Source organism: Fukomys damarensis, unplaced genomic scaffold, assembly GCF_012274545.1.
Source record: "Fukomys damarensis isolate Sample0158 unplaced genomic scaffold, DMR_v1.0_HiC HiC_scaffold_16, whole genome shotgun sequence".
In the NCBI taxonomy this organism is placed as follows: Eukaryota; Metazoa; Chordata; class Mammalia; order Rodentia; family Bathyergidae; genus Fukomys; species Fukomys damarensis.
The window spans coordinates 129738156-129751402 of record NW_022900928.1 but is presented as its reverse complement, the minus strand read 5'-3'; the positions used below and the strand labels follow the sequence as shown (position 1 = coordinate 129751402).

At 53.1% G+C, this 13247-nt stretch overlaps 1 protein-coding gene across 1 annotated transcript in view; it reads right to left on the bottom strand.

The window, feature by feature from the left end:
• The window catches only part of Dis3l2 (DIS3 like 3'-5' exoribonuclease 2), a 289941-nt gene that overhangs the window by 60353 nt on the left and 216341 nt on the right, over positions 1-13247 (bottom strand). Inside the window, exon 14 of the mRNA XM_033763990.1 lies at positions 4949-5182. Within this exon, the coding sequence (XP_033619881.1) occupies positions 4949-5182 (234 nt within the window). The remainder of the gene's footprint in view (positions 1-4948; positions 5183-13247) is intronic.

Below are 13247 nucleotides of genomic sequence, written 5' to 3'. Positions count from 1 at the left end.
TTAAAAAAAAAAAAAAAAAGGTGGATGCTATTCTCTTGAAAGCAGCTGTACCAGCGAGAAGGCAGGGTGGGCTCACTGACATGCCATGCAGTTAGCACTGAGGTGGGTCCAGGGGGCAGTGGCCGTGAGGAGCCCGCAGAGGGGCCAAGAGCCTGCTCTTTGGCTTCTGGCTGATAAGAGGGACCCAACCATAAATGGGGTGAGGGAACTGGTGGTAAATGGATTCATTCCTCTGCTTCCAGCCTCTAATCGGACCTGCTAAGCATGGTACTAATCAAAAGAATAATTTACTTAATTGCACGAAACCATCCTGTGAGCTAACTTAGCTCAACTGTTCCCCATTAGCCAGCCGGGCTTCCCAGGGCTGCGCTGATGAGATGCTAAAAGCTCACTGCGTGATGGGCCGACTCCTGCCGGTCACTTACACAGGGGCCAAAATGGGGGCCACAGGCCAACTCTGCTTGTGACCCAGGAACTAATGGGTTTTATATCTTAAAACAGTTGATGGGAAGAAAGGAGCTAAAGATGTAGGGAAGGTGGGATGGATAGGGGAAGGGTAATAAGGGAAAAGAAAAAATGTGAGATAATGAAAAGATGGAAATAAAGTATTTGTAGATGGGGAGGGGAGAAGGGGGTGAAGGGAGGGCAGGGCTAAGGGGAAAAAATGAGAATCAAGACTTGTCATGTAGAGGTACAAGATCCCAACAATGAATGTAACTGTACTGTATCCCTAAAATGTACCAATAAACTCAATTAAAGCTGGAAAAAAAAAAACAGTTGAAAGTAACCCAAGGAAGAACAGTACTTCGTGACATGATAATTACATGAAATTCAAGCCTTCAAGTTTTACTGGTGCACAACCACCTTACCCGTGTCGCCTCAAGCACGCAGCTGCCCACACCCCCATTCTCTGGCCTGACAGGAACAGTCTGCTGAGCCCTGACTCACAGCTGGGCCAGGCCAAGGTCTCACACAACAGCATCCCCAGCAGCTCGGGTCCCAGATCACTCAGGGTAATTCCCATGAACAAGGTCATCTCAGTGGCTGGGGCTACACTACAGCTCAGTGCAGAACACTTGCTTAACCTATGGAGGTCCTGGGTTGGATCCCCAGCACTGTAAATCAAAAAGGAAAAAAAAAAAAAACTGAAAAAACACAAGGTAATCTTTACACTTAAGTCTACAAAGAAACTAAAGTTTAGGTTTCAAAACCACGTCAGTGAGATTCATATGACTGCAGCTCAGAACTCAGTTAAGGCTCCTTTCGTTTGGGGAAATTTGCCTTAGGAGATGGAAACCCGGCTGGTTTCTCTCAGAACCCTTCACACGCAGCTGGCTGAGAAAGCCCCAGAGAGCGCTAGGTGTCATTTTTGTGTTCCTGAGACATTTCGTCATAGGGGTTCTAGTTGGCATCCTGCGACCTTTCCCCCATATCTTTTTTAAGGCAATGGCTAAGACGGAACCCCAAAGAAGCCTGAGGCCTTGTTCCCCTCAAAGTCAGGCAGGGGCAGGCTTTGTGTCCCACCATTCCCGAAGTCCAGGGGAAGCAGGCAAGGGCAGCGTCTCCCTCAGCTCACCCGCCTGAAGCCCAGGATGCAGGTGATCACAAACCTCTGTGCTTTCTTTGGCTAAAACACAAAAAGGCTGGGCTCCATTATGGGAGCTCCTTTTAAGAAACAGCAGACATATGTTATGAGTAGATAAATAAAGTGAACATCTATATTGAATCCTTGGATTATCATGGCAGCAGAAAGTATGGAGAGAGAGGCAGAAACCACCCAGAAAGGAAATTATTCAGCTCGCCCCACCACAGAGTTCGAGACAGCATCTGAGGCCTGCGTTTCCTTTTCCAGTCATGGAGCAATGAAGAATCATTTCACGGAGTGAGATACAGTCTAAAGCCAGGCGTGAAGTCAAGGTAAAAGACCTCTGGAGCAGGCAGTGGTACCTTGGAGATGTTTTCCCATCAAAGGACAGAGAGAGAGCTTGCAACAGGACTGCCTGCCAGGGACGGGAGACTAGAGCCGGACGCAGTGTTGGGGCTGGTGGGGCAGCTGTCAACTGCAAACAGCCAGCGGCCCAGCTGCTCTGCTCTTTCTGCCCCTGACTCCACACAGTTGCCACTGGTACCGTGTGCCCTACCCGTGGCCTGGAAAGCCCGAACTGCTGGTACAGCAGTGTATGCTGGACCCAGGGGTGTACTGTGTGACAGGGACGGCATCTGCTCTCAGACTAACCCTAACTGAAGCTAGCACAAAAGGAGGTCTTTCTTTGGACTGCCACAAAAAACCATGGACATAGCGAGCTGAGGTTAATAAAGCTTCAGAGAACAACTCCAAACAGTAGGTTACTCAGAAAGCATCCAGGAAAAATGGATTTTTCTGAGGGCAAAGCAGGCAGTAGGGACAGGAGAACAAACACAGTGACTTCTGAATGGGGCCATTTAGCTGATTTATGAACGATCTCACCAGTGTCCCGGCTGCAGGAGACTGATGTCTCCTCTTTCTAATGCTGGGGTCCACAGACTTGTTTTCTGGGGAACCGAGGAATAAAGTCCAAAGATGCACAGTCATTATTTTTCAAACATTAATGAACTGGAACCTAATTAGGACTTTGGAAGATCCCACTGCCCAGGGAAAGCTTTTCTCTCTGAAGTCAGCATGGTGCAAATGGAGGAAAATGGAACAAAGCCCTCCTTGGATGTTTTGCGAGCCTTGGGGCTTCTGCTTTCTACTTTGTAGATCGAGAGGCCAATGAGACAGAGACACCTAGAGCTGCTTTCACACACACACACATCGATGATCAGATGCGCCAGCCACCTCTAACCTAGCGGCAACCTGTGCTTACCAGGCCTCCCCCAGCCTGCACCGAGGTCGCCCACATCGCTGCTAGTATTTCATGCATTCGTGCATTTAATACAAAGTGCACATTAGCCTGCTGGGGTGAGGGAGCTGAAAGCTTACAGCAGAGACCACTCATCTGTTGGGCTAGAGCAGCAGCTGGTGAGTTATTCTAGAAGTCAGGTAAAGAAGGGAGTTATGCAGAAGAGGTACATATGTAATTAAACATTTTGGGTTTTAACTTAATTTATATAAACAGACATCATTTGCTATCTTTGAAAAAAGTATGGCTAAAAAAGTACGCTAATTAGTTTTCTACGTCATCTAGTCTCATACACTACACAATTCACTGTCTTTAAGACATTTATAAAGCAATTTGAGTACAAAATGTTCCTAAGTTTCAGGATTTCCTCTGCTTTTTTATAGTTCTCATCCAAAGAGCAAAACTTGGACTTCTCCAGGTCTTTCCAAAATAGTTTACAAAAAGACAACACTTTTCTTTTTTATGTTTGTATTTGATCAGTTGACCCACGATTTAATAAAGCTGCATGATTACAACAACAGGTGCAACTGCAATCCTAGGTCTGGGGGAGTACAACCCCCGGCGGGGCCACAGGAAGAAGTGGTGCAGGACAATGTGCATGGCGCCCTAAGGTGGTAAGCATGCTTTCTGCAGGGGAAGGAAGGCGAGATGGCCGTGGGAGAGGGTAAGAGGGCACACGGACAGGCCGGTCTGGAGCGGGAGCGGAGACAGAGCTAGAGAGCCAGCGTCCGGTGTCAACATCCACCCAGCCAGCTGGTAGTGGAAACCCTGAGAAGGAATGCATTCGTGGAGAAAGCATGGACAGGGGAGAGAGGAAGGCTGAAGTGGTGAGCAGGAGAGGCTTCTGCAAAGGGGACCCAGGGACCCAGCAGGTGGCTTCAAAGGGCCTCGTGCAAGACTGAAGTCCAGGATGCAGGAACTGCAAAGATTCCTGGACTTGACAATTGGGGGTGTGGATGGGTATGAACTGCAGTGCACCTGTGATTCCACTGCAAGCAGCAGACACCCTGTAATCTCCCACACCTTCAGTCCCTCTTCCTCCAGCCCCGCGACCAGTTCTCACTGTCCGCCCACCACCCCTGGGCACTGTCAGGCACATAGGCCTGCCCAGGCTGCTGGCCCCAGGGCTCGAGCTCTGCCCTGACTCTACTGGTGCAGGGAGCCCAGGCCGCTCAGCCCCTTACCCAAAAGCAGCTCACTTCCTCTGAGGCCCGGGCAGTGCCTAATGCAATGCCATCTAAGAGGCCTCCGCACACACTTGTGATGGGATAGAATGAAATCTGAGCTTCGCTGGAAGGCTTCAAAACAGGCCGTTCAGAAGCTCCCAGCAGAGGCCCAGGAAAGAAGTCTACATGGCGAGCTGCGCCACCAGTCCCATCAATCCCAGCCCCCACGCCGGTGGTCCTGCCGCTGCCCATTTCACTCCTCAGACACACGGAGACACACCCTGGCACACGATGTGGGTGCAAAAGGCACGTGGAAAAGGAAAAGCTGCCACGCTACACCACTGAGGCTCCACTCAGCAACGTACTGACAAGCAACAAGGAAACAGCTAGCAGCTCTGGGATGTGGAAATTCCCCGGGGTTTAAGTGACAGCTGCCTAGGTCCAGCAGGAGGACGAATGGCTGCGATATTTGAGTCATCAGTGCCACTCAGGACCACTGTTCGCTTCAAGAGCTAATGATCTACATGCTCCTCAGCTCTCTGCTGCATCCAAGATTAATGTAGATTTGTAAACAAATAACCAGGGAGACGAGGGATGAAAAGACTTTTGAGTCTCAGGATGACACACTGGCCAGCTGCCTCCCGAATTCCATCTCCTGCTCCTACCGCCACAAACAGGGATTCAAGGCAGAAACCTGGGGTGAGGATCTGATCCCAGACACTCTTCCAGGGAAGGCCTGGAGCTCAGGTCACAGGGCCTCCCACACAAGCAACACCCTTCTGCCGTGGCTCTAGTCACCAGGGCTCATGGACCCACAGGGGCACAGAGATGGGGAGCGCCATGCTGCCCCTCGTCCACCCCGGCATCAGGCACGCGTCAGATCTAGCGGGAAACACTGACCTGATCCAAGCGGAGTGCGCCGTCCGTGAAGCGTTGCTGGCGGAGTCGCTTTGCGATCCTGTGCAGGTTCAGGACGGCCCGGTGCACCTCCTCGCTGCTGTGTTCTGGGGAGATGGGGGGCAGCTCCTGCTCAGGGATCTTCTCAGCTGGCCGTTCGATCATGCTCTGCGCATGCTCGTAGCTCAGTTTGGTGCAGGAGCGGATGATGGTGCGGCCAAACCATTCCTCCAGGATCTGCAAAGCAGACAGCTTGTGAGGGAGCAGGGAGGAGACTTTTTCCAGGTTTTTCTTCATCCCACCATTTACCCATATATATTCATATATTTATCCAATGAAGATTTACGGAGCACTATTGCTCAGAACAGTGTCACACAGAGGAGTCAGACAGAAGCTGATGTCACACAGAAGCTGGGACCCTGCCAGGCTGTGACTGAGCTCACCAGGCCCCGGAGGTCTCTGGACATCCTCAAGCACACGGCCAGGCCACAGGGGGAAATATTTTCATTAGCCATCAACGTCACAACCGGAGAGACAAGAATGGACAGCTGCCTGAGACCCTGTGATGTGACACCCAGGGCTGGGAGGGCTCCATCACGGCCCCGGGAAGGAGAGAGAAGTCAGGCTCCCTGACAGAGACAGCACAGGTGGGGGGGCAGAAAGGGGACAACGCCATCTTGTTCTATAGAGAGGGACAGAACGGGGCTTCTGAACCCCGCACTGTTGGAGTAATCCCTTGTTGTGCGGGGCTGTGTATTATACAATGTTCAGCAGTGCAGGGTGTGGTGGCACACACTTTGATCACAGCAGCCTAGGAGGCTGAGGCAGGAGGATTGAAAGTTTGAGCCCCACCTGGAAAAGTCAGCAACTTAGTAAAACTCTGTCTCTAAAAAAAAAAATAAAAGTTTTGCAGCATCCCTGGCCCATAGAACCACGCCCAACATAGAGTCAACAACCCAAAATGTCTCCAAGACATTGCCTGATGTCTTCTGGGGGAAAGAGGCCAGGCTGGAGGACACACAACAACCCAGTCTGGTGGCGGTACTTGCTCAATAGCAAGGTCACTAACGAGGTGTACTGTCTTCCTTTAATTGTCTATCACAAGCCTTAATATTTAAAAAAAGTCTAAATCCAACACTGTTAACATTTGAGACTCTTGAGTGTCATGTGCAAGATTCTGATGAGAAAATCTACAAGACATCCAGGGTGCTGGGCACAGGCTGGTCTGGGGGAGGACCCCACCCCAGGGCCCTGGGAAGGAGGTGATAGAGTGGAGGCTGCATTTCTCATACCTCCAAGTAGAGAGCAAGGAAGAGAAGTGAGGGAACGAAACCAGAAGCCCATGAGGGTTTGCAGAGGAGAGAGGCAGGGCATGGCCAGTGTTAGGGAAGTGTGAAAGAAGAGCTTCAGGAAGGAGGGGTGTGAACAAGCAGCACAAGACGCTTGCATAGCACTTCCTAGGAGACAGGCACCGGCCACTCTTCACAGAGCAGTGGCTTAATCCTCACAGTCCCCGCCAGGAAGGTATCTTAGGATACTCATTCTTCAGACAAGGAGACCATGGAACAGAGAGATTAAGTAACCTGCCCAGGCCACTCTGCCGGAGGCTGGCCAAGCCTGCGACCACACCATGGCGGTCAGGTTAGGGAGCCCAGGGAGCAACCAGTGTGGACCATGCCGAGGACAGCAGGACGGGGGACAGGCTGCAGGGTGAGGAGAAGCAGTCAGCAGAGAAGGAAGACTGAGGACACAGCACGGAGGGAACTGGGGCCAAGTGGAGGGGGGCAGAGGAGGACAGGCCTGGGGGAGGGAAGAGGAGGGACAGAGGGTGCTCACTCAGAGGCCCAGTGACCTGCGCAGGCCCAGATGAGGGGGTGGACAGGGCTACAGGGCCCGAGCAAATGGGATCAGGATCCCAAGCGAGCGGTGACAGCAGTGACATGACAGTGATGAGTGATGACTGAGAAGAGAGCACCAGTCTGGAGTGGGACCTTCCAGGTGGGTTTGAAGATGCCTCCTGGAACCTGATCTTCCCAGGCCAAACCTCTCTGCTCACAGTCTTGCAGGCATTGCCCTGCAGAAATGGCCTTCAGGTGGGTTCCCACGTCCTCCCACGGGGACAGCCCAGCCCAGAAGCCCACCACCCATGGGGCCTCCGTGGGACCCAGCTGCTACCAGGAAGGCTACCCTGTGGTTGTCCCCTCCATTAAGGCAGGAACAGACAGTTGAAATTGGTAGCCATGGGGGACGGGGAAGTAGCCAGACACATTTCTTACTCATTCAGTGCAAAGAGCCTTGTAAGAGTTTTGAATCTGTAATATGACTTTAGTTTTTTTTTTTTCCCCCTAAAAATACCGAAATTATACTTTTCAGATTATTCCAAGAATGATCCCTATCCAAAAATACAAGGGACTCAGGATGTGTCTGAGTCTTCTACTGCGTCAGCACGTGCTGAATTTGGCTCTCAGGAGGTGTTCGGTGCCAATTCCAGGGGTGCCCAATAGGCTGGGTGCTAGTGTGGCCTCCAGAGGGGTCTGCAGGTCTTCCAATTGGAGCACACCCGTGCCAGCCTCCTCTCGAATGACAGGGCTGAGACCTCCTCATCCCTGTGGTCTCAAAGTTTTCCCCTGGAGAGTCAGCTTGTCTCCTTTCCTCCACTCTTGCAAGCCCAGGTGTCCACACTGTGCTGGAAGCCTGTGTTAGGAGAGCTCGGGGCAGCAGCTCCCACTCTACCCCACACCTCCTTCTCGCCATCCCACATGGGCCTGTGGATCCTCCTGTGCCCAGGGCCCCTAGGGCCTCTGTCTCCGTCCCTACGGGATGCACTGGACAGGTGAGCACGGTGCCCTGCAGCAGCATCCATTTCCCACAAGCTGGGGGGTTAAGAACAGCGCCAAAATCCTGGAAGCTCCAGGCCCTCTTGGAGCTGCTGGCAGATGCTGCAGCATGAGGGTGTGCTGCTTCCTGGGGACCCCGAGTGCTGTGCCGACAACAGCCGCCTGCAATGCCACAGTCCTCTTCAAGCGTCCCACCTGTCCCCGGGCAGTGTCGCCCTGCCTGCCCCTTGCAGCACGTTTGCCTCGACTGATGGGCTCCTCCGCCTCCTCAGGCAGTGCACATGACACCACCAAAGCTGTGCCCTCCGGGCTGGCCTCCCATGGCACCTTCACCTCTCTGCAGCCCCTCCCCACCACATGGGCACCTTGGAAAATCTGTCCTGGCTGTCACTTTAAACACACACAGGGCTGAGAGCCAGCAGGGACTCCCCGCTCATCGACAGGGCCCCTGCAGCAGAACCTGCCCAGGGGACACAGTGCAGTGGCTCTGGGACGGACCTGAAAAGATGTCCCGAAAGCCATCTTGGGCAGAAGGGTGGGCCTGGCACTGCCTGTGGGCAGTGGCTGCTGAACAAGAAGGGACCCACAGCACTCAAAAAGCAAGGGTCCACGCGGAGGGGACGGGAGGCAGCTGCTCGGGACACGATAGCTCATTAGGTTCTTATTTGGGAACTACTCACATCAGCGCCTGGTCCATAATCAGCGCCAGTGGCAGAAGACAAAGGACAAGGGGTTGTTCATGGAAAAGAAAAAAGCCACGAGGAGATGCATAAACAAAACGCCTCAGAAAGAAGACCGTGTCCTGTCCTTTGCTTAATCACGGGATCTGGGTCACCCCATGTGCAGGCCGTTTGCCTGGTGGCCTCTGGACACTGCTCTCAGGGTGTCAGGCTCAATCCAGGGCTGACACGGCCCGAGGCCCCCACCTCCGGACCCGGGCTTCCTCCTGCTGCCCAGCACACAGCACAGCCCGCCCCGGGGGAGCACACTACTCTGCCTGGTTTATACCTGCAAGGACAGGCCAGGGATTTCTCCAAGACAGATCCACATCTGAAGACCGAGACCCAAAATCAAACGCTATTTTTTCTTAGATTTAGCCGAAGCTCATAAAATGGATGGCACAGATGATAAGGTAAAATAAGCCAAGTGCATTTCTATGTGCCCACCTTGCACACGCTGCGCCTTGCTAGAGTCTGCAGATGAAAAGGTGAGAGGAAACGCCTCAGTGCCCGTTCAATTCTGTGCAAATGGATTCTAACTAGAACAAAAGCAGGCTGCTTTTGACTGGTGGAAGGTGGGGTGGAGCTGATCTCTGAGGCTTCTCCCAGCTCTGAGTGCAAAGCCGACATCCTGGGGACAGTGTGGTTACAAAAGGAGTCAGAGGTGCTAAGAAGAAAGTGCCTGAAAAACACGGGGCGAGCTGGATGTGGTGGCACATGACTATAATCTCAGCACTTTGGGGGGCTGAGGCAGGGCGACTACAAGTTTGAGCAAGCTCACAGTGGGAAACTTAGCAGGGTCCTGTCTCACTGGCGGGGGGGGGACTGGCAATGCAGCTCAGTACGAAGGCCCTGGGTTCAATCCCCAGTACCGAAAAAACAAAACAAAAACCTGGGCAGAAAGAGGAGGGGCTGGAAGACATCAAGGGGCAGAGCACGTCTGTGATGGAAAGGAAATAGACTATTCCTAGAGAAGGCCCTGTCACTGCAGTGGGCAGAGGCTGTGCGGTGGCTGGGGAATGAGCCTGTGCCAGGCCCACTGTGACCCAGGGAGCCCAGGTTTCCTAAAAAAAAAAAAAAAGCCACCAGGCTCTGATGAAGCTGTAAAGAGCAGGATGATGCTCACTGCGCTCCATTACCTGGGGCGGTGCCCTTTAGCCCTGCAGAGCTCCGGGCCAAGGTGATTGGTCTCCAGAGGGAACCCAGAGCCCCTGCCGAAGGGCCAGGAGGGAGCATCAGCGGCAGAGGGCTGTGTGCCCGCCAGCCTGCTTCAATTCCTAAGTTTGTTTATGTGCTAGAATTCTCCAGAAGATTTATTTGTACAGAGAAAAATCCTCTGACTGTGCTGTACACTCCTCCGCTCTCTGAAGTTGCTTGGCTGCTGGTCCCAGGTCCCTCCCCATCCTAACCTGCGGGGCCATCTAACCTTCTGAGCCCAAGGGGAAGGCACTGAGGACACTTCCCCAGTGCCGTGGAAGGAGCCCCCGGGGGCCTTGGACGTGGCCAGGACAGGGATCCGTTCCTGTGACCGTCAGTGAGGGCCGTGGGAGGGTTCCCTTTCCAGAGGATAGCCGGAGGAGTCCGTCCTTCCTCCCTCCCTCCATCCCTTCTTCCCTCCCTTTCCCCTTCTTCAGGTCTTGGGATTGAACCCGAGCTCTTTGAACTGAGCTTCATCCTCAGCCCTTTTTTAGTTTTTATTTTGAGACAGGGTCTGGCTAAGTCACTGAGTTGCCCAGGCTGGGCTGGAACCTGCAACCAACCTGCCTCAGTCTCCTGAGTGCTGAGATTACAGGTGGGGGCCAAGGCTCATCTTTGGGAGGCCCAAGAGCGTGGAGAGGAAGCTGGAGGTGGAGGAGGAAGGGAAGGAGGGAGGAAGGAAAGCGTGGGAAGACACACCCAGAAAGCACGGTCACAGTGGGTCACAGCCTTTCTCTGGGTCAGTGCAGCCCCGGCCTTTCTTCGAACAGGACCAGTCCAGGCAATCTCGCAAAAATCGATGCCGGCCCTGTTCTGAAGACACCCAGCTCGGATGAGTGTCCTGCTGTTTGCTAACCCCATGGCCCACGCCTTCAGGTTTAAGTCAAACTGACTAATAATAAGAGGAAAATGTGGGAGAAAAGCTAGTCCAAAGGCCGTTTTAGTTCTTTGCGTGGCAATGTTATAAATGCTAGATGTCTTACTTAGTTTCGTTTATGACAATATTTCATTACGAGCCAGGCATGGCAACGCGTGCCTGTAACCCCAGTCTTCTGGGGGCTGAGGCTGGGAGGTGCAGAGCTCCCTTGTCCCAGAGTTGCCACCACAGGTCTGAAATAAAACCCTCTGCATCCCGTGCAAATGAGTAAAGACATATGCAGCTCTGGGATCTTTTCTCTGAGGTGCAGAAGCGTCCTTGAAGCTACCGTCTCCCTCGCAGGGGTCGAGCAAGATGGCTTGCAGGGTCTGAGGGTGAGACACAGCGCCCGCACTCTGCTTCTGCAGCACTGAGGGAAGCCCAGGTTACACGAGGCTCAGACTCGGGTGTGCAACTCCCTGGGGGCCAGGAACCCTTGGGCAGCGAGCACAGAGGCCGAGGCACTGGGACTATGGAAGATGGTCACGGGGCTGAGGCAGGGAGGCCTCTGGGATGGGGCTTTGGGAGCTGACCGTGACGAGTTCAGAGGATGCCACTGGCATGCGGGGCAGCTTGGACAGAGCCAATGTGAAGGTGCCAGTGAATTAAAGTCCACACAGCGAGGTGGGCGCTGATACCATTAAAAGATCCAGAGAACACAGGGTTTAAGCTCGGCTTGCAACAGGGCATTTTTAATGCATGAAGAGAGAGGAAAGAGTGGGGAAAAGCAAAGAAGATGTGCCAAGGGAGATGTCTGTGGTTCCCAAAAAGGAAAAATAAAAGTCATCTGGGAGAATGGTGGCCTTAAAGGGAAGAGGAGTGGGAGGCGGAGGTGAAGGTCTCCAGAATGAAGGTCTGGACAGCGACACCAGCAAGCCACACAAGCATCCTGAAAGGCAAGAGGCTCGGCTGATGGTTGGCCAGACGGTTGGCCGGACTGTGCTGACCACAGCCCCTCCAAGTCCAGAGCTCCTGTGCTGCAGCGGGGGAAGACGTCCCCAGAGCACCAAGGAGGGGCAGACGCCAGGGCTGTGACGAGGTGGCGCTGAGAAGTCAGGTCACAGGTGCTGGGGGTGGGGAGCACGGCCTAGTGCGTAGCTCCCCTAGAAGACCCAGCTTCTCCCCTGAGACCACAGATGCTTCAGCAAGACAGAGTCTGCTCCCTGGACAGCTCCAGGAGGAGCACGTGTCTCTAGGAAACGGACAGGGAGGAAGGAGCACGGGAAAATGCATGTGGAAGACTTTCTTGCTTTTGCTTTGAATGAGAATTTGGAGAGTTTGAAGAGAGGAGAGGCAAGATCTGTTTAAGCACAGTTAGGGGGCCACTGCCTTTGCGTAGGTGGGGGACAGTGGCTCGGGCCCAAGGCCAGTGCTCCTGGAGGGGAGGAAGGGCAGATTGGAGAGAGACCTAGGAGGCAAAGCCGACATGGTCACTGGGGCGGCTGGTGAGAGACCACAGTCGTCGAGAGAACAGCCAGTCTCACCAGGCGGCCCCGTCCTCACCATCTCCCGAAAGGCATCAGGTGCCCAGCCGGATCTGACACACGCGGCCTTCATCACAGCCCAACACCGGGTGCCTGCAGAGCGACGACACAACACCGGCTCCCTGCCCTGGCCGCCACGAACCCTCACACTCCTAAGTGCCAGGCAGGCGGAGTGCCATAGGTGCTCAGGAGGTGACAAGGCCACTGCACTGACGTGGACAGAGCACATTTTGCAGTTTCGGAGTTGCACTTTACAAAAGCACAAGATGTAGCTTGATGGCTTTTCCCTTGTGACAATAAATCGCATATGTCTAGATTAGGGAGCAATATTCTAACAACCATATGCTAAAAACAGATCCTCAGCATTTACTGACCCCAGAGTCTGAACACTGGCTTACTAAAAGCAGAGATGGCCACACTATGTGGGTGTTGGAAAACATCAAGGAGGTGTTTACAAATCAGGTGGAGGGCCAGGGATTTAGCTCAGTGGTTCTGCCACCTGCCTCGCAAGCACAAGGACCTGAGTTTGATCCCTGGTACCAAAAATTAAATAAATAAAGAAATAAAAATCAGGTGGAAGCCTGGTGTGGTACTACACACCTGAAATAACAGCACTTTGAGAGGCTGACAGGAGGATGGCAAGTTTGAGCCTAGGCTGGGCAACTTAGTGACTTAGTGAGACCCTGTTTCAAAACTTTAAAAAGGCTGGACACGGTGATACGTCCCTCTAATCCCAGGAGAGACTGAGGCAGGAGGACTGCCATGAGTTCGAGGCTAGCCTGAGCTACACAGTGAGTTCAAGGCCAGCCTCAACTACATAGCAAGACCCTGTCTCAAAAACGAAACAAAAACAAATAAAAAATTTAGGGCCAGGGGTGTAGCTCAGTGGTTCCAGTGCCTGCCTCACAAGGGCAAGGTCCCAAGTTTGATCCCTGGTACCAATAAAAAAAAAAAAAAAAAAAAAATTAAAAAGGGAGGTAGCTCAGTGCAAACGTGCTGGGTTCAGTCCCCAGTATCGCAAAACAACAAATGGTTGGAACAGCCTTCTTCGGTAGACCATGCCTGCTCCAACAGTAAGGCACTCCAGTAGCCTAAGGAAAACTATAAAGCTTTCTCCACTGCACCTCCAGATGACACTGGTGGCCACAA